At 38.6% G+C, this 25,340-nt stretch overlaps 1 protein-coding gene across 1 annotated transcript; it reads right to left on the reverse strand.

Moving 5' to 3' along the window:
• Nucleotides 1-1,380: 1,380 nt before the first annotated feature.
• Nucleotides 1,381-24,328, reverse strand: PRPSAP2 (phosphoribosyl pyrophosphate synthetase associated protein 2). The gene is made up of 10 exons (XM_077829156.1): nt 24,189-24,328; nt 22,604-22,656; nt 21,905-21,971; nt 20,734-20,906; nt 19,545-19,660; nt 15,318-15,373; nt 11,151-11,299; nt 5,076-5,146; nt 2,708-2,854; nt 1,381-2,059 (listed from the first exon to the last, which is right to left on the reverse strand). Exons 1-10 carry the CDS (start codon nt 24,305-24,307, stop codon nt 1,901-1,903), a joined length of 1,110 nt encoding a protein of 369 aa, XP_077685282.1. The 5' UTR covers nt 24,308-24,328; the 3' UTR covers nt 1,381-1,900.
• Between the last annotated feature and the right edge of the window lie 1,012 nt (nt 24,329-25,340).

The following is a 25,340-nucleotide window of genomic DNA, read 5'->3' on the forward strand; positions in this document are numbered from 1 at the left end:
GCAGGGGCCTGAAGTTCGGTAAGGAGTGGCCTTTATGTCAGGGATGTGCCTTTTCCATCCCCATGAAAACCCACCTAAATTTGGCCAAGTTATAAGCTTTTTTAAAAAAAAATGCAGTTTGTACATACTCAGTAGAGACTTTAACAAGTCTCTGAAGATTGTCCTCACTGAGCATGTTCAAGCCTCTTACAGCACCTGTGTGTGACAGGACTGAGCATGCTCCATCCCTTGGGGAAAAAAGACAGTATGTGATCATGTAATTAGTGACTATTATAATGCTTACCCACAAGGGGGCTTAATTAAGATTGCACAGGCAACCTTCATTCTGGCATTTCCTAACTTTTGAATACCTACCTTTCTAACTTGAATTATCTTGCAATGTAGTTTATTCCTGTGTAACTATAGACAAGAGTTTGAGCTGGGAACACATATCCAAAACTGGATCAAGTTTTCAAAGAGGTTATGGTCTTAATTCCCTCCTTGCCAGAACCAGTGGGGTCCTTTAAGCTCCATGACTCTCATACATTGTCTAAACTGACTGTGTATAAACTCGCAACTATCTTCCCTCCAGAGTATGCCAAACTTGCTCAAGGCTCCTGGTACCAGCACAATTCAAGGGCTTGGTGATTTAAGCACTGGTAGAGGCCTGTGTTTCTATTCCATAACATAAATGGCCTGAAACCTAAGATCGAACCCAGTGCTGTTGCTTTGCGTGCCTGTCTCTGGTCCAACCCTCCTAGCACACTTGCAGGCTGGAAAAAACCCAAGGAAGCACTATTTTATTACTTTTGACACGACTCATCCCTAATGAAGCAGAACAATATTTATTTGCCATTGCCTGTAAACAGCATTCAAAAAGCGTACTCAGCAAATGAATGGCTCCAGACTGATCCAACGAAGCATGTGTGAAAAACACACGTGTGGGTAATGGATGTTAAGGAAGGCCAAGCCTTCCAAGTTACAAACAGTTTGGTCAACAGCAAGACACGGAACAGAAATTGATACCATGATAGTGAATAATAAATAATGCACATATTTATGATATATGAGCCCTGTCTACTTGTCTGTAAAGTGCCTCGCACACCTCTGTTGCCAAATAAAACTACATACTATTGTTTGTCTATACAATTAGTGAAGTACGGCAGTTCAACCAAAAAGTGGTAAAATATTTGTTTCCTTCCTCCCCACCCCCTTTGTTCTTTTACAGTAAAGCAGCAACAATATAAAGCCAATTATCTTCCCTAACGTGTATGCTCGCTCAGCTTATATTAGTAAGGAAAATGTACCAAACCTTACAACTTTGTTCAACATCACACCACCCGCAAATGGCAATTTTTGATAGGGCCACATTCTAAAATGCAAGTAACTTCTGAATAAACATTTTTAAAAAAGCTCACACAAAACAAATCTTTATTCTTTGTTGCAGAAAATAAATACAGGTGCATATTTCATATGCTTTTCTATAAAAGCACTTCTACAAAATGTCACTTAACTGCATACAACAGTACAACCTTTTTGGCTTTTAAAATGCAAATATTATACAGTCACTTCATTTTATCAACTTTTTAAAGCACTTGTAGCAAGCAGCTTTGGGGAAGGAATGTTTAGTTTATGAGCTAAATTCTTGCTTCAAGTGTTTGTTTTCCACACATAGTGCAACTAACCTAAAAGCAACTAGAACAACTTTTTTTTTTCTTTTTGGAAAACTTTTGGGTCTTTTTCAAAAACTGCAAAGAAAAATAGCTCTTGAAATCTGGTCTACCTTCAAATTTAAACCGAGAAAAACAACAAAACAGAAATGACTCAATTGAAATATTAAGGTAAGCATGATGCTTCACAGCTTGTTTTCTATACAATTCCAGTTTGGCCCTTGTTATTTCTTTAGAATAAAAAGAAAAGATTAATCATCTAGTCCTATATTTCTGAAAAGGTAAGACATGGACTCCCCGTTATGGATTCTGCGAATGGCTTCGGAGAGGATCATACTGATATCCACTGTCTTAATTTTGGGACACTGGAGTTTTTGTATTTCATGTGGAATCGTGTTGGTTACAACAACCTAGAGAGAGAAAGAGAGAGAAACTGTCACAGTACAAATGATTTTTCCCTGATCTTTTCCCTTCAGTTTCTGATCTGCACCCTATCACATCAGCGTCTGAAAAGGCAAGTTCTTCCCTCCAGATCCCGAGAAAGTTAAATGGTTGATGCAAAGCAGGATCTCCTTTTGTGACTGTTTATGGACAGGATCATAGCCTTGTGAAAGGTTATTCATTGTGCTGGATGCCTACCTACTCACCTATCTATGAATGCTAAAGAAACAGTCCTTCCTTGCCTTTATCCTGTCAAACACACACAAGGCGATGCACTCACTACTCTTCACTTAAGGAGAATCTCCATATGTTGACAATCCTTTACTTAGGGTCTTATTATTATGCTGCACCCATCACTAAAGTATTCATGAAGACTTTAAAAAATGGAATAATTATATGTTAAAACCTTAATCTGTACTGAAAAGTGAAGCCAGGAACAACAGCCACAGTATTGTTCCTGAAATTTGTAATTGATATTGTAATTAGTAAAAATCAATATTAAATATTTTAGGAGCCAAGCCAGTGGCGATTTTAAAGCTGGCTGAATTTTCTGAAAAGTTTTCATCATTTTGGTTTGCTTCTGAACTTTGAAGCTAGCCCATCCTGCCCACACTTACTTCATCAATAGCAGACTCTTCTATCAACCTGGGAGCATCTGAAGACAGCAGGCCGTGGGTCGCCATTACAAAAATCTTGTATGCTCCCCTTTCCTTGAGCGTCTCTGCTGCAGCGAGGAAGCTGTCAACATCATCTATAATGTCATCCTGTCAAAATAGGACCAGGCCAATGAAGACTCCACACTTCCTCAAACAGGCCATGCAACAGAGGCAGACAGATCTAGTGTAATTCTACTGGTGTCAAGGAAGTAGATTTCTCTAGTCTATATACAAACCATATTATTAATTTACTGATAGTAACCCTTACTATCCTATTTGGGGGCTCAAGGAACAGAGTGTGGGAGAGGAGAATTGCCATGGCTCTAAATATGACACCAAAGACTCCCCTATAGAAAAAGTTACTCCAAACATTAAGATCTCAAATTAATAACGTTTTATATTAAAACCCCAAAGAATAATGCAATTTCTCCAGCGTCCTTTAAGACAACATCAGCCTTTATGTCATTGGCACGTCTAGATCTGCAGTGTTAACATTCATGAAACTTTGTTTCTCTGAAATGATGCAACAGAGTCCAGCTACCAGGCTTTCACCTTACGAAAACTCTCTTGGACAGAGTTTCAGGCGACCCATTCAGTAGACTCTATCAGGGCCAGATCCTGCTTTTCTGTGTCTATCATTGTGTATTTTGGAAAATTAATTGCAGTATTCTTCACTAAAGCACAAGAGGATTTTTAAAACCTATACAGCAAGATTCAGTCATGTAACCAGGAGGGTGCACGAGGGAAGAAACCAAGCATTTAATAAAATCCAAGAATGTATTTACTAATAAAACAGTAATAAATATTCCCATAGGACAGTTAAAAACCTGGAATAATTTTTAATTTTTGAACTTTGAACTTCAACAAGGGATAAAACATTTGATTTTAAAAAGATGTGGAAAGACTTCAGTTAAAAGATAAAATGACCATTAATTCAAGATGATGTACAGGGACCCCAAAACTTACAGTCATTATGAAAAGCTTTTCCAAATCACCTCAATCATTACCCAAAGTTTAGTTAATATGGCAAAGAAACTGGTCCATCCTTTCTTCCATTTTATTCTGACACATGCTCTTTAGTCCTTTAACATCTTGAATGCAGCCCTGTTAACATCTATTAGCTGTGGAAGATCATTTCTAACCAGCCCTTTTTTCTTCACTCTGCCTTCCCCAACACACTGACATCCTCCTGGCTTTTAATACAGGAGCAATGCCCTAAGAGTCTATTAAAGTACAAGGATTGGATTAACGGGTCAGTTTCAGAAGTTCCACCAGAAGTTTTCATCAGTAAATTACACTGGAAGAGAGAGTTGGCACCATCATCAAGAACTAAAACAGCACTTAAGTATTTTATTAAAAAATAAAAAGATTTCAGAGAGATAGAAGGGAGTGATCCATTTTACTTTTAAACTCCCTCAAATGTCAACCTGTGTGTAATTGTTATTAAAAATTCTCTTGGTCATTTAAATTATGAAAGTGGAAAGAAAATTGAAATTAATGGCCTTAAATGCAATTTTTCCATTAAGACTGAGCAGCTTGCCATTTTGCTCAGCTGATGAGCCACTACACACAATTACACCAATATTCTGAGCACAAGCTTCAGAGAAATCCAATGTATTTTAGCAACATCTTCTACTCAATTACCTTCAAGTTCTTTACTAACCTTAATTAACCTCTCTATTCATGTAAAGTAAGCTGCTAAACTCATTTTATTGAAGGGGCACAGAAATATTAAGTCCATAATCAAGGAGATTTATACTGCAATTTCGGATGCTCTCAGTTAATAGAGCCTGTCAAGGATATTAGGAAACCTCAGAGTCAACCTAAATGTCTTCCTTATGCGCTTAGAATGTTCGTGTAGTGAGCAAACATCCAAACAATTCATGTTTTTGCACTAGTTAAAAGTTTTAAATGCCAAATGCCAACAGCTCAGCATTTAATAATGACCCTTCAACTAGACACTGGCAAGATTTGTGGAAGGCCATTTCAAGCTTATTAAAAAGAGAGAGAACTAGAGTGTGATGGGATTTTTAAAAAAATAACCAAACAAGTTGTTTTCAAAGATTTCACTTATATTTGGAAATCAGGAAATTAATTTTTGAGATTGAAAACCAAGATAGGATCTTCCACTGAATTCTTGCCCTGTGTATCCTTAATTTAAGACTAGAGTGACCCCAAGCTCTCTTACATGTCAGGAGTTTGACAATTTTAGCTTAGATACAATAGGAAAACCTTCAAAATTAGCCCTACTTTAAAGGATACCCACAAATATACACACACATTCCGAAATTCAAAGCTATCAGAGTTTTGATCCAAAACATCCACTCACCACAATGATGGCTATTCTTCCTCCTACATCTCCAACAACTGTGATGGGTGGTTTTTCCTTTGGAATCAGCACTGATTAAAGGATAAAAAAAAGAAGAAAAATTGCACATGCTAAAATTAATGAGGAAATTCTTGCTTTGCACTAGACATCGTTTCTCATTTTTTCCATAGATAAAAGCAAAGCAGCAACTGTCTCCACCATCATTGCTCTGCTTCCTTGGGCAGCAGAGTCTCACGCCCAGAGCACTGAGTCTTTCCACATAGGATATTAACTATAAATATTTAGGCCTCGATTCTGCAAGTTACTCTGTATGAGTAAACACCTGCACAGAATCCCTTTGAAATCAGTGGGGTTCCAGATGGGCACAGTGATCCACCCATAAAATAACTTGCAGGACTGGTGCCTTAAAGGCACATGTTTGCTGTCTGCTAACTCAAGCCATTAAGTCTTGTATGCAGTGCAATTTGTACAGTAAAATTTAAGAATGACATTCAGTTCCTAGGGAGGAACTGGGATTTCTGGACTCAACAATGGTGTAAAATGCGTATGAAAAAACGGTTACTTTCCTGCACAGTAACTGTTGTTCTCTGAGATGCGTTGGCCACATAATCATTCCACTGTAGGTGCGTGCGTGCCCAATACACTGGAATCAGAGACTTTTGCCAGCAGTATCACTAGGTAGTGCCTGCGTCCCCGCTGTCCTCTTGCTCAGAGCCGAAGGGGACATGGCTGCCACCTCCCTTTCCATTCCTTCGTATCCCCATCCAATACCCAAAGCAGCGGGGAACGTGGGATGGCCATGGAATGTATATGTGCATGACATCTCAAAGAACAACAGTTACTGTACAGATAAGTAACTTTTTTCTCCTTAGAGTGATTGTGCATATATTCATTCCAATGTAGGTCACTCATAAACTGTTCTCGTAGAGGAAGTGCGACTTCAGATTACTTGAAGAGACTGCAGCACTGACTGGCTGAAATTCACACTGTCCCACGAACCCTGAGTGAGAGCATGGTGTTTGGAAAAGTTATGTACTCATGTCTATGTAGCAGCCTTGCAAATGTCCACTACTGGTATTTTACTCAGGAAGGCTGATGAAGTGGAACAAGCCCTAGTTCAAAGGGCCATTATTCTCAGAGGAGACGCAACCTTTACTAGATCATAGCAAAGCTTGATACAGTCAGACATCCAGTGAGATATATGATAAGATTAAAGGGCAGCCAGTTACAGCCTATCAGAAAGGGCTACAAAGAGTCTTGGAGATGACTTAAAAGACTGTTCAGGCTATATAAAAGGATAGAACCCTTTGAACATCCAAAATATGAAGCCTCTCCTCAGCTTTGCTACAGTGAGGCTTTGGAAAACATACTGGAAGAAGAATAGGTTTGTTGAGGTGGAGTGCAAATTCTACCTTAGGCATAAACTTACAGTGTGGCCTAAGAGAAACCTTGTCTTTGTGAAAGAAGGGTCCTGCTAACACCACCTGAACCTCTGACGTGCTTCTCACAGACACAATCACTATCAAAAACACGGTATTGACTGATGGCAATTACAAGGAATTTGTTGCTAGAGGTTTGAAGAAGGAACCCATTAAACAGGACAAAACTAAATTCAGGTCCCATGAGTATATGTGTAAACGAAGCCTTTTAAAACCCTAGACACAAAGGATGCGAAAAAACCAAAACTCATCTACTGGAAGTTGTATCAGGAGATGGAGCCCAGATACACCCTTATAAAACAGATGGAGAGATCGGAAGATTTCAAATGTCCCTTTTAGCTCCATGATCACCCTCAGAATTAGGAGGATGGAGGAAACATATATGAGAAGACCTGACCAAAGGAGAAGGAAGGTGTCTGTCAAAAGAACCTGGACTGTGACCTCTTCTGGAGCAAAACTTCCTGCATTTGTTGTTCAGGGTGGTTGCAAAGACAGTGCTAGCGTCAGTGCTTCCAACCACACCCTGACTCGGCAGCAGAGAATTTGTTTTAAGCACCTTTTTATGAGAAAAGAAGTGCAGCCTATCAGCCTCAGAAGGCTTTGAGCATGTCGAGGAGGCCATAGGCAAGGAAGAAGATCTCACACAAAGACTGCTTTGGAGCAGAGGCTGCTGAAGGGGCAATCCCTGGGAAGCAATTCTCTGCTCTCTCGTGGTCAGGGTCAGGCTCTAAAGAGGGATGCATTGCCTGTTCCATAAGAGGAACCATAAGGTGGAAATCCCCTTCTCAGTCCTCCTGGGGAATGAGGTACAGATAGGACATTTGTCCCTCACATACCACTCACCTAAATGAATTAAACAACTTTTGTGCCTATCTGTGACAGGGATAACAGACCTGCACATGGCACACTGCTGTGGAGAAATCACCTAGATTTAAACCAAAATAACCCCTGAAAGACTATAAACTAACTAATTGAACTAACTACACATACAGAAGAAAAACATGTCTAAGGTGGATAACCACAGGTCAAGAGCAACGGCGGAGCTCCAACTCTCATCACAAGCGATAAGAAGGAACTGAGAGGGAGGTGGTGGACACACCCCTTTTATGCCCTCAGCTCTGAGCATAAGGACAGCAGGGGCACATGCACCACTTAGGAGTACTGCTGGCAAAAGTCTCCAACTCAAGTGCAGTACTAAAGTGGACTGTATATGTGCGCAATCACTCAAAGGAGAACTTTATCAACCCGCACCACCCCACCCACACACACAAAATCAATACAATATGAGATGTTAAGACATTTTACTTGTTTCCTTCCAATGAACTGCTAACAGAAAACTCCCCATCTAACGACCAAGTATGCATGAAGCATGCGTTCATTAATAAAGCACAAGACTACTTGTTAGGACTCCATACCTAGTCATCGTTTGTACAGTGTAAATGTAAAGTGACCTGCAAACGCTTTCCCTTCTGGATTCTCTCACAAAGACTTGCAAGGCACCTTGGAAAAGTCTCTGCCTCAGTTTCCCTATCTGTAAAATTGAGTTAATTAAGCCTCCCAGCATCCTGTGTTTTAATGTCTATAAAATGTTGTAAGAGCCTCAGATGAAAGAGGCTGAAGTAGTACAAAGCATCATAAAGCAATATTTCCACACAGCATCACTTGCCCTTTTCTTTAGCAGCTTGGTTCAGTTGAAATGTTAGCACCTTTGCATTCTCTTCAAAGTTCTTTTCTGGATGTCTGACAAGGTGTAAAGAGGGCTATATTTCTGATACAGGCACCTAATGCTAATGCATACTGACAGATCTCCAACTTCTAAATGGCCATCAATCCTATGCTGTGGTGAGCAGCATTTCTGGAAGCAGTGACCCTGACAAGAAAAGCAAGTGCCACCTTCAGAAGAGTGGGCTCAGTGTGGCAAGAGCCAAGAGCCCTGCGGTGACTGAAAACCATGCTAACTTTTAAAGCTGGCAGTTTTAAATAAGGCTGCTGCTTTGCCTTAATTTATACCACTCGCCCTATTGCAAAGCAGCATGGTATGTTCTTATGACAATTACCCATCCTTCACACAGGGATCACAAGAATTGGGAAGACTACAAGAAGGAATTGCTACATTTGAGACAGAACAAACTGATATATAAAGGACAAACAGATGTATAAATAAAGCTTTCAACAATTACAGGATCATACAGTCAAACGTACTCTAATCATATCTGGGATCTTTACTTTTGCCATTTTCTGCTCTGTACATTTATATTTCCCTAAAACTTTTAAATCTCACTGACAGCAGTGACAACTGTTGGTGAATAAGTTTACAGTCTGTCCTTTTGCTAAATCATTCTCAGGTCCAACAACTAGCTGACATTAAAGGTTGTTAAGGAGTAAAATTTATCCCACAAAAGCAAGAAAATTCAAAGTTTTTTAAAAAACTGACATCCTTCATCTACTCAGTGCATTTTCATTTTTATTTCCCACAATTACAAAGGGAAGGGGAAAACACAAGCTAAAATAAAAATACAAATGTTAAAGTTAAACCTTATCACAGTGCTGGTTATATTTGTTGTAATTTTGAAGACACTAATTGCTACTCCATAGTTAAAGTTCCATTCTGAGATTAGTTTAAAACGGAACATACGTTTCTGTTTTTCCTCTATATGAGGTGGCCTTTCAGTGTGAAATTTCAATGTTAAAAAGCAAAAGGGCATAAATACTGTCATTTTTATCCACAGATGTATTTCAGACCAACTTCAATCTTACTTTTTTGACAACTGGTATTTTTTTTAAAAAATTGGTCTAGCTACACAAAATTAAGAGAAGAATATTTACTAGATCTGTTATGTAAGATTTTTTGCTTTTGTTTTTTTAATACATTTTTAGCACTAAGGTCATTTTTTTGCCACTGTTCATCATAACAGAAAGCTTATACACAGTAGGTGACCAATTGACAAAGTCTTCAGCATACACAAAATCCTCTGCACAGATAAAAATCTTTTTTATCAGAAGCTATAATTTTTCTATCAGTTTTTAAGTGCCAAGAAAGCATAGCTGTTAATGGAGAAAGTTGTATGCAATGTTGTAGCCATGTCAGTTGCAGGATATTAGAGACAAGGTGTGTGAGGTAACATCTTTTATTGGACCAAATTCTGTTCGGGAGAGAGACAAGCTTTCGAGCTTACACAGAGGTCTTCTTCAGGCCTGAAGCTCAAAAGCTTGTCTCTCTCACCAACAGAAGTTGGTCCAATGAAAAATATTACCTCACCCACGTTGTCCCTCTAATGGATAACGTTGTCATTAACCACTGCTCTAGTACGTTTCCAGGAACAACACGCCCTGGAGGTCCACCAGCAACACCTTTCTCACAATCTTGCCCCTCCACCCCAACTAAAATATTAAAAAGCCTAGGAAATTAATACACAAAAAATGTTGTGGAACTGTTACAGTTGCTACACACACCATATGACAAAACTACTTCAGCAAAGAAATGAAAAGTTAAGCCACACTACTTTACAGTACATGCCTTCTACTCTTCAATCCACAGGGATGCACCTAACCACTACCACAGCTACCATACACACAACCATAACTGTACCCCAATATGGACGGCAGCCTTTATCACACACCTCATTTATTAAACTGCTACTCTAACAAATATCCACAACTGGTAAGTACTGGGAGGAGTTACTTTAGCAGAAAGGTGTGTGCAGAAAGACGAGCTGAAGCACAGAATTACGGATGTGGTCTGGGGTGTTCTCTTGCTTTTGTGGTTTTGAGTCTAATGCATGGTGTATATGTAGAAACCCTACCTGTTACACACAATTTTTATATGAAATTAGCTTATAAACAACAATATGGAGCACTCCTTGGGATTAATTCTTTTCAGCCAGCAATCTTTTTAGCCAGGAAAATATCCATCTCAGCTGTTTAGTTTTCTCTGCACTGTGTGGCAGTTAACAGATACTCTTCTCACCATGAAAAATTTCATTTAATTATATTTGACTCTTACATAGCATTTTAATGAAACGAATCATGAGTGGAACCTGAAGTAAATCACTTGCCCCAGATCATACAGCAGGTCAGTGGCAGACAGGAATAGAATCCAGGTTTCCTGACTCAGAGTTCAATGCTCTATCTGCTGGACCATGCTACTTTCCTAAATTAATGTATTTACCTCAAGTGGAGAAGGGAAGGGAGAAGAGTTTTTTTGGGGGGAGGTTTATATACTGTTAACACAAATGAAATATTTAAATAAATCAAACCTAAACAGCCTTACAGTAATGTGTAAGATATGAGGTAATGAAATGATGAGGCAGAGGAACTCACTTGTCTATTTACCCAGGTCAGTGCAGGTATTGCAAACTCATACAGGACACACAGTCAGACCTAAAGAAGAGCTCTGTGTAAGATCGAAAGCTTGTCTCTCTCAACAACAGAAGTTGGTCCAATAAAAGATACCTTACCCGCCTTGTCACTCAGCCACACAGTTTTGCACTGCTGCAAATCATAGGCACCATAGGAAAAAAGGTATCTGTAGTAATTCTTTGCTAGTGTATTTCTGACAGCCACCCCTTTTTAACATCCTCAAATGGGTTAGAAAAATCCAAAATATAAGCAGTTACACACACACAAACTTACTTACTGGGTATCTCCAAACTGGGATGAATAGCAGCTACACTTTTGGCTGTAGGAGGTGAATGTCGACCATCCACCAGGTCAGATTCAGCATCTTGAGCTTCCCCATGAATCACAGCAATTCCTAGCCTCAAGCGCTCAGCGAATGACTGTGCCCTGCAGGAAAGAATACATTAAAGTTAAAATAACCCAAACACTCAACACAAGCCTATTTTTAACTTCTGAAATAGAGGAAAAATTGAATGATTCCTACAACTGAGGAAAAGAAAGCAGGGACTACTTCTAGAAGACACCTTCTAATCACTGGGTTTAGAAAAGCTTGATAGTCCTGACAGCATTTGCACTGGTCTTGCCAAAGTGTTTCAAGCCTTTGCAAGTAATAGAACAAGTGTTAATCATTAAGTTCAGATTACCATCTTGCTTCTTCCATTTTTCAGCTGCAACATGAATTAAAAATCAACTGTTAAAATCATATAAGATTATTGTCTTACACTCTTCTACTTCACTTCTGGCATGAGTTTAAAGGTGCCACAGCGCTATGACCCAATGTTGCTAGAAATTAACGCTGTATACCATTTGAAAACTAGGGATCTCAAGTGAGCTTTTCCAACTGCATACATCCCCCATTTCTAGTCCTGCGGAAGCCTGAGATCTTGGGCCTTAAAACTGACACTGGTCTCTCAGACTAGCAGGGTTTTTGACAGTGGTCCACAACTGACTGCAGCAGATTCAAGACCTCAAATTAATTTGCATTCCCTGGGTAAAAACTTTTTCAAATGGGAATAAATACCCAATTTAAAATTAAGTATACGAACATAAGAGGTGGACTAAACCGCACAGAATAACCTAGACAGTCTGGTTTGCAACTGTGGATATCCTACAGGAATAACAAAACTCAAGTAATCAGCTATTTAACCTATTGCCGGATCACTGGTTGCAAGTCAAAACCAGAGTTTTAGTAAACTTCCAAAACGAAAAAAATTTCTTACCATACACCATTTCTTCAATTGCAATCTTGAATTACGTAAAGGGTCAATATCAAGGATTTTAGGGTACAAATTTAGATGTGTTAAAAATAAAGTTTTCAATTAAATTTTAAAATATCAGTGAACTGTTTGATTGCACAGGGGAAGAAAAGAAGGGAAATATAATTTTTCCTGCAGTATTAGCATCTCAAATGCTGAGTGGAGGAGGATAGCAAGCGAAAAACTAGAACTGACAAGTCCACTTTCATCGTACAAGCCAAGTGAAGTGCAATAAATAAGGAAAGAGCATCACTGGCAAGCTTTCACTTACAATCTTTGGAGTTAATAAGGATTTTTTTAAAGAAATATTTAAATACAGCATATGATTTTTATTCCAACCACCTGCTTTTTTAATTAAAAATTCCAATTCAACAAACAAGAGTTTTACAAAGTCTAACTGGCAAAATCAGGACACCACACTAAACTGAATAAAGCTCAGGCTGTATGCAAAATGACTTTTACCTGACTTGTGCAATGAGACCAGAAACTGAACAAACATTCTGAATGAAAAGAGACTAAGCCATCTCCTGTCAAAGATAGGCATTCAAAAGAAAAACTGTTTGAAGCTGACATTTGTCTTCCTTGGTTATTTTTTGTCAAGAATTTATCTCCCCTGCCCAAACAATTTATTTTCTTACAGAACACTTCAGCTCTCTCAGATTTACAAATGACTACTTAAGAAACAGTTGTAGGAACCAACATTTTGACTAACAGTTGCCTTCAATATTTTCTAGGCCATACTAATTAGGCCAAATTTTCAGCCACAGATGCACATACAGAAACAGGAGTACATGCAACCCCTCATATTTTCCTGTGCAAATCTGTGAATTGTGGATTTAGGTTCTCTATTTGCGTGCACAACTAACTGACATGCATGAGCAAATGCAAGGACTTATATTTGCATTTTGGAAGGTATGTATAAATATGTCCCAATAATATATCTAGGGAACGGGGGAAGAGGATGCAGACACCCACGCAGGAACTAGCTGCCTCAAGAGAAACAAAAAGGCAGACCTCCCACCTTTCCTCAACACCAGACACTGGAGCCAGCCAGTTCAAGAGAAAATAGGCATCATGTATCTCCTTAAGGAGTATAGCTGATATACTCTACACCTGCATGCCCAAAAGCTCTGAAAGACCTTGTGCTTCCTTGATGCACAATGGCTACAGGAGCAACCATAACAGAAAGGCAGCTCTGCTCAGCCTCCAACACAAACCTGTGACTAACAGGCATGATTAAGCCACATGAAACACTAAGGGATCACTTTACTCATCACCAAAATGCAAGCAGTTCTGGAATGGAAGGCCAAAGACTAGACTGTCTTCAGGACAGAAAAATAATCTTTTATCCAATTGCACTGTTATAGCTTCACAGATTTAGATGCATACTTACAATTCAGATAATTAAGACATCAAATTGATGCCAGAAACAGAATTAATATTTCACTGTGCTCATGGGCCTTTATGTATGATTCACTACAGGCAATAAGGAGGTATTCCCAGAACAATAAAGACACTCTAACATTCAATAAAAAAGATCCTGCTAATATTATTGTCAACAAGAGTATGCAGCTAAGAGCTTATATGAAAAACAGTAAAATTCAGAAGTTGAATTACAAGACAGGGATGCAATTGGGGGCCAGAATGATTATTTATAAACAACTTCTATTTTAAAAAAATAAAGTGCACCCGCTTATACAGCATCAGTCACATGGAAGTCAGATTAAAGAGGTATTGAATACAAGTAGTGGAATATTTAGTTCATATGAAGAATACTGTTAGATAAAAAACATGAAAGAGTTTTTCCTAGTACTCTGCTACCAGTTAGAAACTGTTCTGATTTATTACAAAACAAACCTTTCCTACTAACAAAGTCATAATACCCGATATAAAAGTCTTGGTAACACTTCCATAAGTAATCAGTTGTGACTGCAAAAAAGCCACCCTTAATTCTTAAACTATCATCCAACTCCTTATCAGCTTCTTAAAGGAGTGAAATTCCATCAGAGAGCAGAGGGATAGATAGTCATAAATAAACAAAACCAGAAATCAAGGATGATTACTTAACAAGCATGTTAACATGATAAAATACTAATCTCAGTGAGAAGAGAAAGCTTGCCCTGGACCCTGCACACTTCAGCCAGACTAGAGAATAAACTCTCTATATTTAGGATTTGGCCAGTCACTTTCTAAATCATGATCACATTAAGCAACCATTTTGGACCAAAGTTGTCATATTTGCCTTGCCATTGTTCTTCGTCCATAGTTGAAATTTTAAACAATGGATATTTAAATATAAATACATATTTAAATGTAATAAATATTCCTAACATATTTTTAGAATGCTAAACACTCTTTGTTCTTCCGTTGTTGGATTCACTTTTTCATGTTTTAAATTTTTAAAAGACCCTCTAAAACAGCAATGAAGTTATAATAAAACTGGAAGAAGCTGAAGGCCATATCTTAAATATTACAACAAAGGTACTGAGATAATTTCACGAACATTCAACTGACTGCTTGCAATATTTAAAAAAAGAAGAAGAAAACAGAATGTCTGAGAAACAGCACTGTGCGTTAGGTAGTGGAGCAGTTATTTTTGTCCATACTTTAGTAATCAGAAAAATATTTCATTCTACAGATTTGGCAGAAGATGGAGAAGCGATGTTTTTAGCCTGCCAACCTTGACAGTGTTCCTTTATTTATACTACTATGCTTCTATTTATCCCCCCTCACGTTGACTTCAAGTCCCACATTAGGACAGAGATTCAGATGTAATAAACATATAGAAACAGTTTCTATATATTAATACATACACATACAGCTCCACACATACACACACATTGGTAAAATTTCAAATATTTTAAATAAAGCTTCACTGAAAATGAGTCATTAAGGCCACAATGATTTTCCAAGTAGTCTATGCCCACATGGATCCAATGTTAACTGCACAGTGCTGTAAATTATTAGTATCGGCAATACTGACTACTGAAACAATATGGAAAGTTTCATGTATAAATAAATTGGTTATCTGAGTCCTTCATTTTGAGTCTCTCATTTCATATGCCAGTGCCCTGAATTTAATGCTAAAATCAGGAACTGCGTTAGTTATATATTCCTTGCTCCAATCAAAGAGAGTAGATCTTACTCACCTCTTTGCAGATGCAGGCGATTTGGCCACAATCACAGCATTCCTGTAATCTGGGATCTGTAGCAAACAACAGAGATCAACTATGTCATATCTTTTATGGAAATTTAAGCTCATTAAATGCCACATATAATTTTAAAAATTTTAAAAAATATCTGAAGTATCAAATACTTCAAGTTTAAGCAAATAACACTAGCTTTGAATGCCTAGATTTTACAACCTTAAAAATGTTCTTTTAATGTTGTTTTCTGTGTGTAATTTCCTACATTTTTAAAAACAAACTGAAAAAAACCTCAAATTCCATCATGTGGCATCATACCGACACCCATATGGATCATCAGCCGGGGTGCGCAGACCACTACCACTTGATCAAACAAAATAACTGATAGCAGTAGTAGGTTGTCATCATAGTGGACCAGCACTAAAGGGGGATGGGAATCTTAACGAGAGGGTTTCACAGTTATTTGCTGACAACAGAGGAATGGTGAGACTCAGGAATCTATTTCAGGTTCTGGAGGGGAGCGTGATCTAGTGGGCACAAATTCTTCCGTTCACTTCTCCCAAGCATGACTACTCTAACTTGCCCCAGTCTGGTCTCTTCCCACCCTTGGCTTCTCATGCGAGTTCCACTCTCCACACTTAGCCAGTTCCAGTTCCGCCCATTTGCGGTCTCTTTCTTCCCCCTCTCCCCATATCCCTGTTCTCCATCCCCACGGGCTCCCTCCTCAGGCTCCTTGTCCAATCTCAGTGTTCTTACCCCCACCCATGGCTCCTTGTTCCAGTATCTTTCCCCAGCCAGTCCTGGTTCCCCCCCCAGTCATTGAGAGCACAGAGGCTCCCTGCCCCACAGTTCAGGTGCCCAGACACCTTTGCAAGGAAAGTCCTCCTCAGCCCCAAGCTAGAACATGTGGATGGGTGGGAAGCGTAGACATGGTATATCTTGACTTTAGTAAAGCTTTTGATACCGTCTCGCACGACCTTCTCGTAAATAAACTACAGAAATGCAACCTAGATCGAACTACTATAAGGTGGGCACAAAACTGGTTGGAAAACCATTCCCAGAGAGTAGTTATCAGTGGTTCACAGTCATGCTGGAAGGACACGATGAGTGGGGTCTCACAGGGATCAGTTCTGGGTCCGGTTCTGTTCAATATCTTCATCAATGATTTAGATAATGGCATAGAGAGTACCCTTATAAAGTTTGTGGATGATAATAACCTGGGAGGGGTTGCAAGTGCTTTGGAGGACAGGAGTAAAATTCAAAATGATCTGGACAAACTAGAGAAATGGTCTGAAGTCAATAAGATGAAATTCAATAAGGACTCCACTGCAAAGTACTCCACTTAAGAATGAACAATCAGCTGCACTCATACAAAATGACTGTCTAGAAAGGAGTACTGCAGAAAGGGATCTGGAGTTCATAGTGGATCACAAGTACCTGCCGGTACGTCCCGCAGCCCGCGCCGCTTCCCGCAGCCCCCACTGGCCTGCAGCGGCAAACCACGGCCAGTGGGAGCCGCGATCAGCTGAACCTGTGGATGAGGCAGGTAAACAAAACGGCCCGGCCCGCCAGGGGCTTTCCCTGAACAAGCAGCGTTCCAAATTTGGGAAACACTGGTCTAGATAATACTTAGTCCTGCCATGAGTGCAAGGGACTGGACTAGATGATCTCTCAAGGTGCCTTCCAGTCCTATGATTCTGTGCCCAGTGCAAGCAGAATTTTTGTGGAATTTAGCGGCTAAAATCCAAGAAGCCTCTACTAAATATATTTAAATTGATTTTTCAAAGGCTTACATTACAACTTGGCCAAATTTGGGTGGATTTTCATGGCACAGCAAAAGGCACATCCCTGAAACACCAAGGCCATCCCTTGCCACATGTCAAATTCCTGCTCCAAAGCATGGGGTGCTAGATAAAAGGTATCAAGGTTTTAATATGGGCAAAACAATGTATTTTTCCCTAGCCTTGTTTCTGAAACAATGATCCATTTTGGCTAAAAACTTCCAAATTATTCAGCTTGAGGCAGACACCCAGCATTGAAAATGTTAACCCAAACAGTTAAGTTTGGCAAAGTTCTAAGCAACAGAAGGCAGGGTCTGACAACGGGAAGCGTCAGGCAACATTAAAATAAATGAGACTACTAGCCCTGCTTATAATACAAGAAATATGACCGGGAAAAAAAAGTGCTGAAGTTTCCCTTTCCCCCCCCATGTAATTGTGCTCCTTTAAAGACCATGTAAAATTAGATAGGCCATATGAAAGAGGCATACAGTGCAAGATACGGACAAGGTAGGGCATGCCATTTAACATATTGAAGGCTTTATTTCTGTTCAAACAGGATTGTCTCACTTTTAACTGCCAAATCTCCAAACGTGATTTCCATTACTCAGTTCACGCAAAAGCAAAGTCAACAACCTGGAACTGTTCAACAATGCCCTTCAAAACTTAAAATATGGGCACTGGCAACTCCTAGCAGCAGAGAATTATGATAAGTCACTAACATCTAATGTGCACACTGTACAGTGTGTGAAGGTGATATGAAGTGTTCACTAAATAAGCATGCTCAGACATATACACAAACATGAAGCCCATGAAGGCTTTATGCCACATAGTATCCAACTAATGGGTATCTTGGGGTGAAGAAAATCCAATTTCATCTTCGATTCTCAAAGGATCTGGGTGGGAAATTATCATGGAATGGGCACCAGCAGCTCTCAACCTTTACAATTTGGTTTAATGACAGGTTTCAGAGTAGCAGCCGTGTAAGTCTGTATTCGCAAAAAGAAAAGGAGTACTTGTGGCACCTTAGAGGCTAACAAATTTATTTGTGCATAAGGTTTTGTGAGCTACATGCATCCGATGAAGTGAGCTGTAGCTCATGAAAGCTTACGCTCAAATAAATTTGTTAGTCTCTAAGGTGCCACAAGTACTCCTTTTCAATTTGGTTTAAGTTCTTTGTAAATAATCTCCATTCTTTGCAAGTTGAACTTATTTCACACTAGTCAATACATCCTATTAAAGATACCAACAAACATTTAGCATGCTGTAGTATTCAAAATGCATGACATCCAGAGCATATTTGGTAAATATGAAATGCAGATGATGTATTAAGTTATTCCTGATCAGCGTTACATGGCAATTTTATGAAGAGATACACATATAACATAGGCCTCTGGATTGGCTAGAAGGCACTAAGTTTGCCCAAATCCTGGGAAACTAAGTATGTAAGGTCCTTTTAGTTAGCTTACTTTCCTGTAAGTCACTCTATGAAGCAGAGAAAAGATTAAGGAAGTGAAATAAGAAAAACCCCTTCTAAATATCCACCTGCCAAAGGAGTTTGCCAGCTTCCAAAAATCTGCAGATGAGTTTTATACTATTGCCATCTTAGCTAGAGAGAATTTTCTAATGCCAAACATATATAACCAGCTAACCATTGGCTGAGAAAAAATCACTGCCATAAATTTGCCAACTTCCCCACACCAGTTTAAAATAACGTCATAACAAAAGTGCATCATGGAGTTTTTAGTACAGACGAAAGCTATACCTATATAAAACAATCCCCTGGGTTGAAGAGTGCCCTCCATTTGACAGGTAGCCATGTGTCCGTTTTAGGGTGGGAAGCATTCATGTTCTTCCAAAGCACTGGGCATTAACCAATGACAGAAGCATGATGTTACAATAAATATTTTTTACTAAAACAGCATTTGACATCCACAAGTCTCTTGGCACTTTATAAAAGAGAGCAATATCATTTTACAGGTGGAGAAACTGGGGTACAGAAGTTCAGGTTCCCAAGATCCCACACTCTTAAGTAGGTAGCAGATCAAGGTCTCTTGACTACAGGTCATCTGTTCTCACCATTAGACAATGCTGCCTAGGTGACCTCGAGTCTGATCTATTATAATTTTATTAAAATGTCCTCAATTAACATTTGCACAATGCTCTGTACATTTACACTTTCACAATTAAAGATCCCTACTCCCAACTTTTTATTTTGGTGTCTATAGAGTGGGAAGAATGTTGATGACAAGAGTAGAAAAAACAAAAAACCTACCATTTTAAAACTCTCAAAAAAATGAGATTCCTCCTCTCTTCAACAGACTTTTTAAAAAATTACTAAATTTCACTTGATAGTATCTTTAGTGATGTTCTAAACCCAACAAATGTAGGGATAACCTGAAATACAACATTGAAATGAAAACTCTCATACACATTAGTAGGCCTTGCTCACCTCTTCTTGAATGTACTGAAGCAAGAATGGAGACGCTCTCAAATTATCAACTGGAATATTAAAGAACCCCTGTATTTCCTTCTGATGTAAATCCATTGTAATAAGGTGAGTTAGACCTTTGAAAAGAGAGTAACATTTAAAAGCCACTGTATGAAAAACAAGCAGGACAAACCTAAATATTGTCTGTAGATACCAAATTTACTCCTCCTGTAGTTTTCACTAAAGGCTGTTTAGAACATGAATATTCTGTTGCACTAGAACAAAATAATATTATGGTTTTTATTGCAGTATACATCGGAAATAAATTTCCCATTAAGATTATGGGGTATCAAATAAATAGCAGTACTTTGCATTTCTATGGTACCTTTTACCAAAGTCCTCAGAGCAATTTACAAAAATTAACTAGAATTCTCAACACCCCCATACCAGAGATAAGTGCCACCTTCTTTCCACATTTCAAGAAATTAAGGCAGAGACTCAGTCATTTGCCTACAGTCACACAGTAAGATTGTGACAGAGCTAAGATTACAACTCAGAACTCCTGACTCCCAATCCCAAATTCTAATTACTCCCACACTTCTTCCCACGAAATGAGAATCAATATTTAATTAAACCTACAAGACCAGACTGCACAATTACACAGCATATCTATGAAGTGTTCATTATAACCATCCACGTGCTCCCAGGACAGGTGCCATGGGAAAAAGCAGGCAGGTGATTGCCCTGGAGGAACCAGGGGAGTTTATTCCATTCTCAGATGCCACCTTAAAAGCAGGTGTAAGTGGGATCACCCAACAGAGAGGCAAGAGAGAAATTGACAGAAATACAACTGCCCAAGAGAGTTAGGAAGGGAGAGAAGGGACCCAGCAGCAGTATCACAGGAAAGGAACCCCACCTTCCAGGATAGTAGGAATTCCAGCAGATTTATCTCACCAACTCAGCTTGGCATGGACTCTGCAATGGATGTTACAAAGACGTGCTCGTTTTTAATGCAGCGTTTCACTCACCACTTTGTATTGCTTTTACATTGGATTTTCCTCTCTAGGGTTTAAAATTTCCTCTTGCTAAAAATCTTTACAGCTATTTCTTATTGAAGTTCCCAGTTTAATGCACACAGCTGTCTAGAAGTTAAATATGACATCAGAAGCCCACCATGCCCTGATTATTTCACAACATCCTGCATTCTTACCAGCTTTGCACATCATCGAAGCCAGTAATTTAGAGACAATGGAGCCCCTTTTCCTCATCTTGCACTGCTTGCTGTATGGGAAGTAGGGAATCACTCCAATAATGCTTTTGGCACAGGAGGTTTTACAAGCATACACCATGATCAGGAGTTCCATGATCGTAGTATTCACATCCCTGGAATGAGAAGTTTCTAGTTCTGTATCCACGCATAAATATCCTTTAGCTGAATTCAGTGTGATACCTACATCTGCTTCAAGGGACTTGAAGAAAAACTGGCAATTGAAATATCCCTATAAGGAATCCAAATATGCACCCTAGGGAGGCCACTGCACTTGACATACTATTTTAATTTCTCACTAGGACTATACTTCATAATTTCTTCTCCCATTGCCTGTTCAACAACCTCATTGTTTAGAAAGACATTTTCAGGACCATATCAGCACAACATGTTGCTGCAATAAGGCCTACATTGTAATTTGTCTCCCACATCTTTGCACCACAAGATAAAAACTGAATGAATATATTTTCACTACGGACAGGACTAACAGTTTTAGATTCCCACAATACATTCTCCTATTATTTTGGCCAAAAATAGGCCTTGGCCAACACTAGGCTTTAAATATTTAGCAACTAACATCCTATCTCCTGTCTCTAAACAAAAAGATTTAGTGGTATATATTAACATGGAAGGACTGATCATCAGGCAAACCAGCCCCATCATTTCTGCTGCTGTCAGAAACTAGAAGTATGCCTTTGAATTGTAGAGCTCTGTATGTTCTTGAGAACATACAATTATTATGTTGCATAATGAGTCACATGAGCCATTTGCTTTGAAGAGAGCGCTCCCACTTTAAAAGCATTAAGTGGTGCTGCACTCAGGGTAGTCGATCACAACAAGATTTTAAAGAGAACAAAGTAAGGAACAGAGTGTACATTGCAAAAGAATGGAGAAACCCATAGAGCAAAATCCAGATTCATCTGAATATAAACAAAGTAAATGGTCAGATTATAAGTCCCACATACACACCTTTTAAATCACAGAGACCAACTGGCCCATCTGTGAATCTCTCATATGTACAAAAAAAGAAAACCTAAGACAAAAGAATTCTTAAAGATAAATCATGTCAGAAACTACTCTAGTTTCTTTAGAATATGTGTTAGTTGTTACTCACTTTGAAACTGTTTGGATGATAAAGACATCTTTTCCTCTCACAGACTCTTGAATCTGCACCCTTGTTTCTGCCAAGAAGAGAAACATACAAAGATTTAAGAAACATACAACAGGACTTCATGGAATTACTCCACGAGGTCGTCATACACTATAGACAAATCTAAAAAATAAATAATTTCTCCATCTTCAAACTGAAAGAGAATAGCCATATTGAAGACAATATTCATGGTCAAATTTACAGACTTGTGTGCATTAGGTGCACAACTCCCACTAATGATAACATGAGTCATGTGGTAAGTTCCCACATGAGGACTTGAAAATGTATCCTTTTGTATCTAAGGAAGGTGATGGTGGTGGCTACATACATGAACCCTCTGACCAATAATATTGCATGACAATACCAGCATTTAATGAGGATGAAGGAACAATATAAAAAAACTAATTGGAGAGAGATAACATACAAGAGTGTGTGTGAGAGAGAGATGTATGCTAGTGATCACATACATAAACAGGTGGTCTGGAAGAGTGACAGTCCTCAGAAGGCAGCAAGACAAGAGGTGAAAGTTCACGTGTATGAGAGAACACAAACGTTAGAAAGTGCTGCTTCGCTTTTCTGTAAATAAATTCTAAGGAGGGTTAGGTAATATACTGTCTCCCACAGAGGCAGAACGAGAGGTTTATTTAACCATTAAATGCTCACCTCTGTTTGGCTCCTGATAAACCTGAACTTTGCCCATCTCTACCCCCAACCGTCTGAAGAAAGAGAAAAGCAAGAATCAGTACATTACACCCAAGGGAATGGAGACCAGAATAAAGAAGAAGCACAACCCAGTGTTCATAACACTGTACAAATCTATACTTCATAAATCACAGGACAAATGTTTTACTATGAGATTTCTCACAACTCTACATTTTACAAGAGTTACATTACTGGTCGATCTAAGCCTGTCCACAAATAAAAACAATGTTAAAAAAAAATGAACAAGAACATTAAAATAATTCCAAATTATGAAATTATGCAACAAGTTTCTCATCATCATCTACATGGTGTCACAGATGTGCATGAGGCTTTACAAGACTGAGTTTAAATAGGTCCTTTCCCAGGGAAATTTCCAATCGAGACTGGATGAGAGATGAAATGAGGGCAAGAGCAGACAAAGCTATAGTTAATAAGCTTTTGAAGGTTAAACTATGGTTTAATATGTCTGTATTAGCATAGAAAAGCCAATTACTAAAAAGGAACCAATTGCATGAATGATGCACAAATATCCCCACATCCAAACACTGTGTAACCTCAGCCCTCCCTCAGCACCCTTCTTGTCTGTTCTTCCTAGGTCACGTCTAATTTAGACTGTAGGGAAGTGACCTGCCACGTCTGATATTTCTAAAAGCATCTTGCACGCCTGTGGTCATGAAGTATGATCTAGATTTATCCAAGACATAATAGCTCTACCAAAGCTATTAGCGCACTTTATACTAAAAATCCTCAATATCTAAATAAATTTGTACTGAGCAGAAAAGACAAGCCTTGATAACTAACAAAGCCATAGTACATATGGAATGAGAAAACAAAGGATTTTTCTAACATAAAGGATTATTTATCACTATCCAAATAAAAACCTTTGTAAGTTATGTCTCCTAAACAATATTAATGTGGCCTTTCACAGTTTGCAAATGAACAGGCCAAGCATAAATGTTTTCTTTATTATTTGGTGAATAAATTACATAGTGAATAAATTACACCGCATCTTTTCAAAATTCAGCTACTGTAAAGGTTTTAGGTGAGGTACTGACACTGACTACCTACCACTGGAAATTGTGTTTTCTAATTTGCATGTCCCACAGTAATGAAAAAAGTCTTGTCAGGGTCCATACTACCCTACATGTAGTTGTTAAATGCTATGGATGCCAGGACAAGGTGATTCAACAACAAACCTCTCCCAGCTTGCTATACTGAGCGTCACGATTAACGCCTTTATTACATGTAATACAGTCTGCCCTGGGGCACAGTTCCCTAATTAGTTCTTTAAAATGATAGCTTAAAACAGACATCTATAATATTTATTTTCAGAGATGCAAGTTTAGTTGATTAGGAACAAAGATTTATTATACTGACTGTGTACCTTGTAGGTAACTTTATTTTTCCAAACAATGGAGCAGTTTTACTAAGTAACTTTACAAAATATTCTTATCTGCTGAAGACTGATCTCTACTCCCAACCCACCTGGACCAATGTCCTACACTGCTGTGATGGCAGCACAGACTAACCACTGGATATTACTTACTCAGCAATTCTCCTTGATAGTTCCGTGCATGATGAATTGGAATTAGCTGAAAACAGCACCAGCCCACCCTTTGTTATATTCATGATGGCTCCTATTTCAGTTGATGCCACACAAAACATCAAAACCTACTTTGTTTTTCCACTTCTAAAATACTGCAAAAAAATAAAAGACATATTAAGCATTACAATATTTACTTTAGAAACAAGTTTCCTTTGGATATGGGCTGCAGACTAATTCATCCTCCTGGATCCTCATACAGAATTGTTTAGTAAAAACATAAAGTAAGAACAATACTACAGAGATGAAATCCTTACAACACTCCTTTGTGCTACATAAGCATTACTCTTTTTAAAGATCTGGGCACCCAGCAACAAACCACAAGGAGTGTGAGTGGAGCCAGTCTTCTCTACCTCGTCTTGTCCTCAGCACTCATGGTAGCATCTAGCAGAAAGGCACCAAGAATGGTTTCTTCAAACTCCCGTCAGATCATATCACAAATTCTACAAAATTTTTAATCATCTTCCTCAGTTTACAGCTGACAGGGCAGATCGTTAGCCTACCATTTTTATCTGCTTGTCTAATTAACTTTCTGCCATTGTCATTCACCAGCTGGGAGAAAAAACAAAAATTAAGTGATTTTTCCAAGATTACACCATCAAATTGATGATAGGACTGTTATTAGAATGGAGTTCCCAGTTCTGTGCTAAATCCACTACAACAGCCTCTATATGTATATACTACACATGCACTGTATATGTTTGCTTATTTTGCAATAAATTATAAACTTACAAATAAGGGTTGAACTTAAGGAAGAGTCCAATAAAGTTGGCAGATGTAACTAATGCCCTCTTGTACAATGCATCCACTTGGTCACGTAGCTGCTGTCATTCTTCGACGCTAGAATTGCTCCTATGGAAACACCACAGAGAAAACAAACATCAAGAGACAATTTAGACACTTTTATTCAATAAAGGCATACACACACACACACAAAATCAATTAATCACATCAGGGTTTCTCCATACTCTTTATTCCAGTTTGTAATATCACATTTTCATGCCACAAGGTAATAGAACACTTAAGTGACAGCATCATGCTGAACAGCAGCCACCATTGTAGACATAAAATAAGTACCATCTTAATTAACAAAGT

Source organism: Eretmochelys imbricata, chromosome 10 (genome assembly GCF_965152235.1).
Source record: "Eretmochelys imbricata isolate rEreImb1 chromosome 10, rEreImb1.hap1, whole genome shotgun sequence".
NCBI lineage: Eukaryota > Metazoa > Chordata > Testudines > Cheloniidae > Eretmochelys > Eretmochelys imbricata.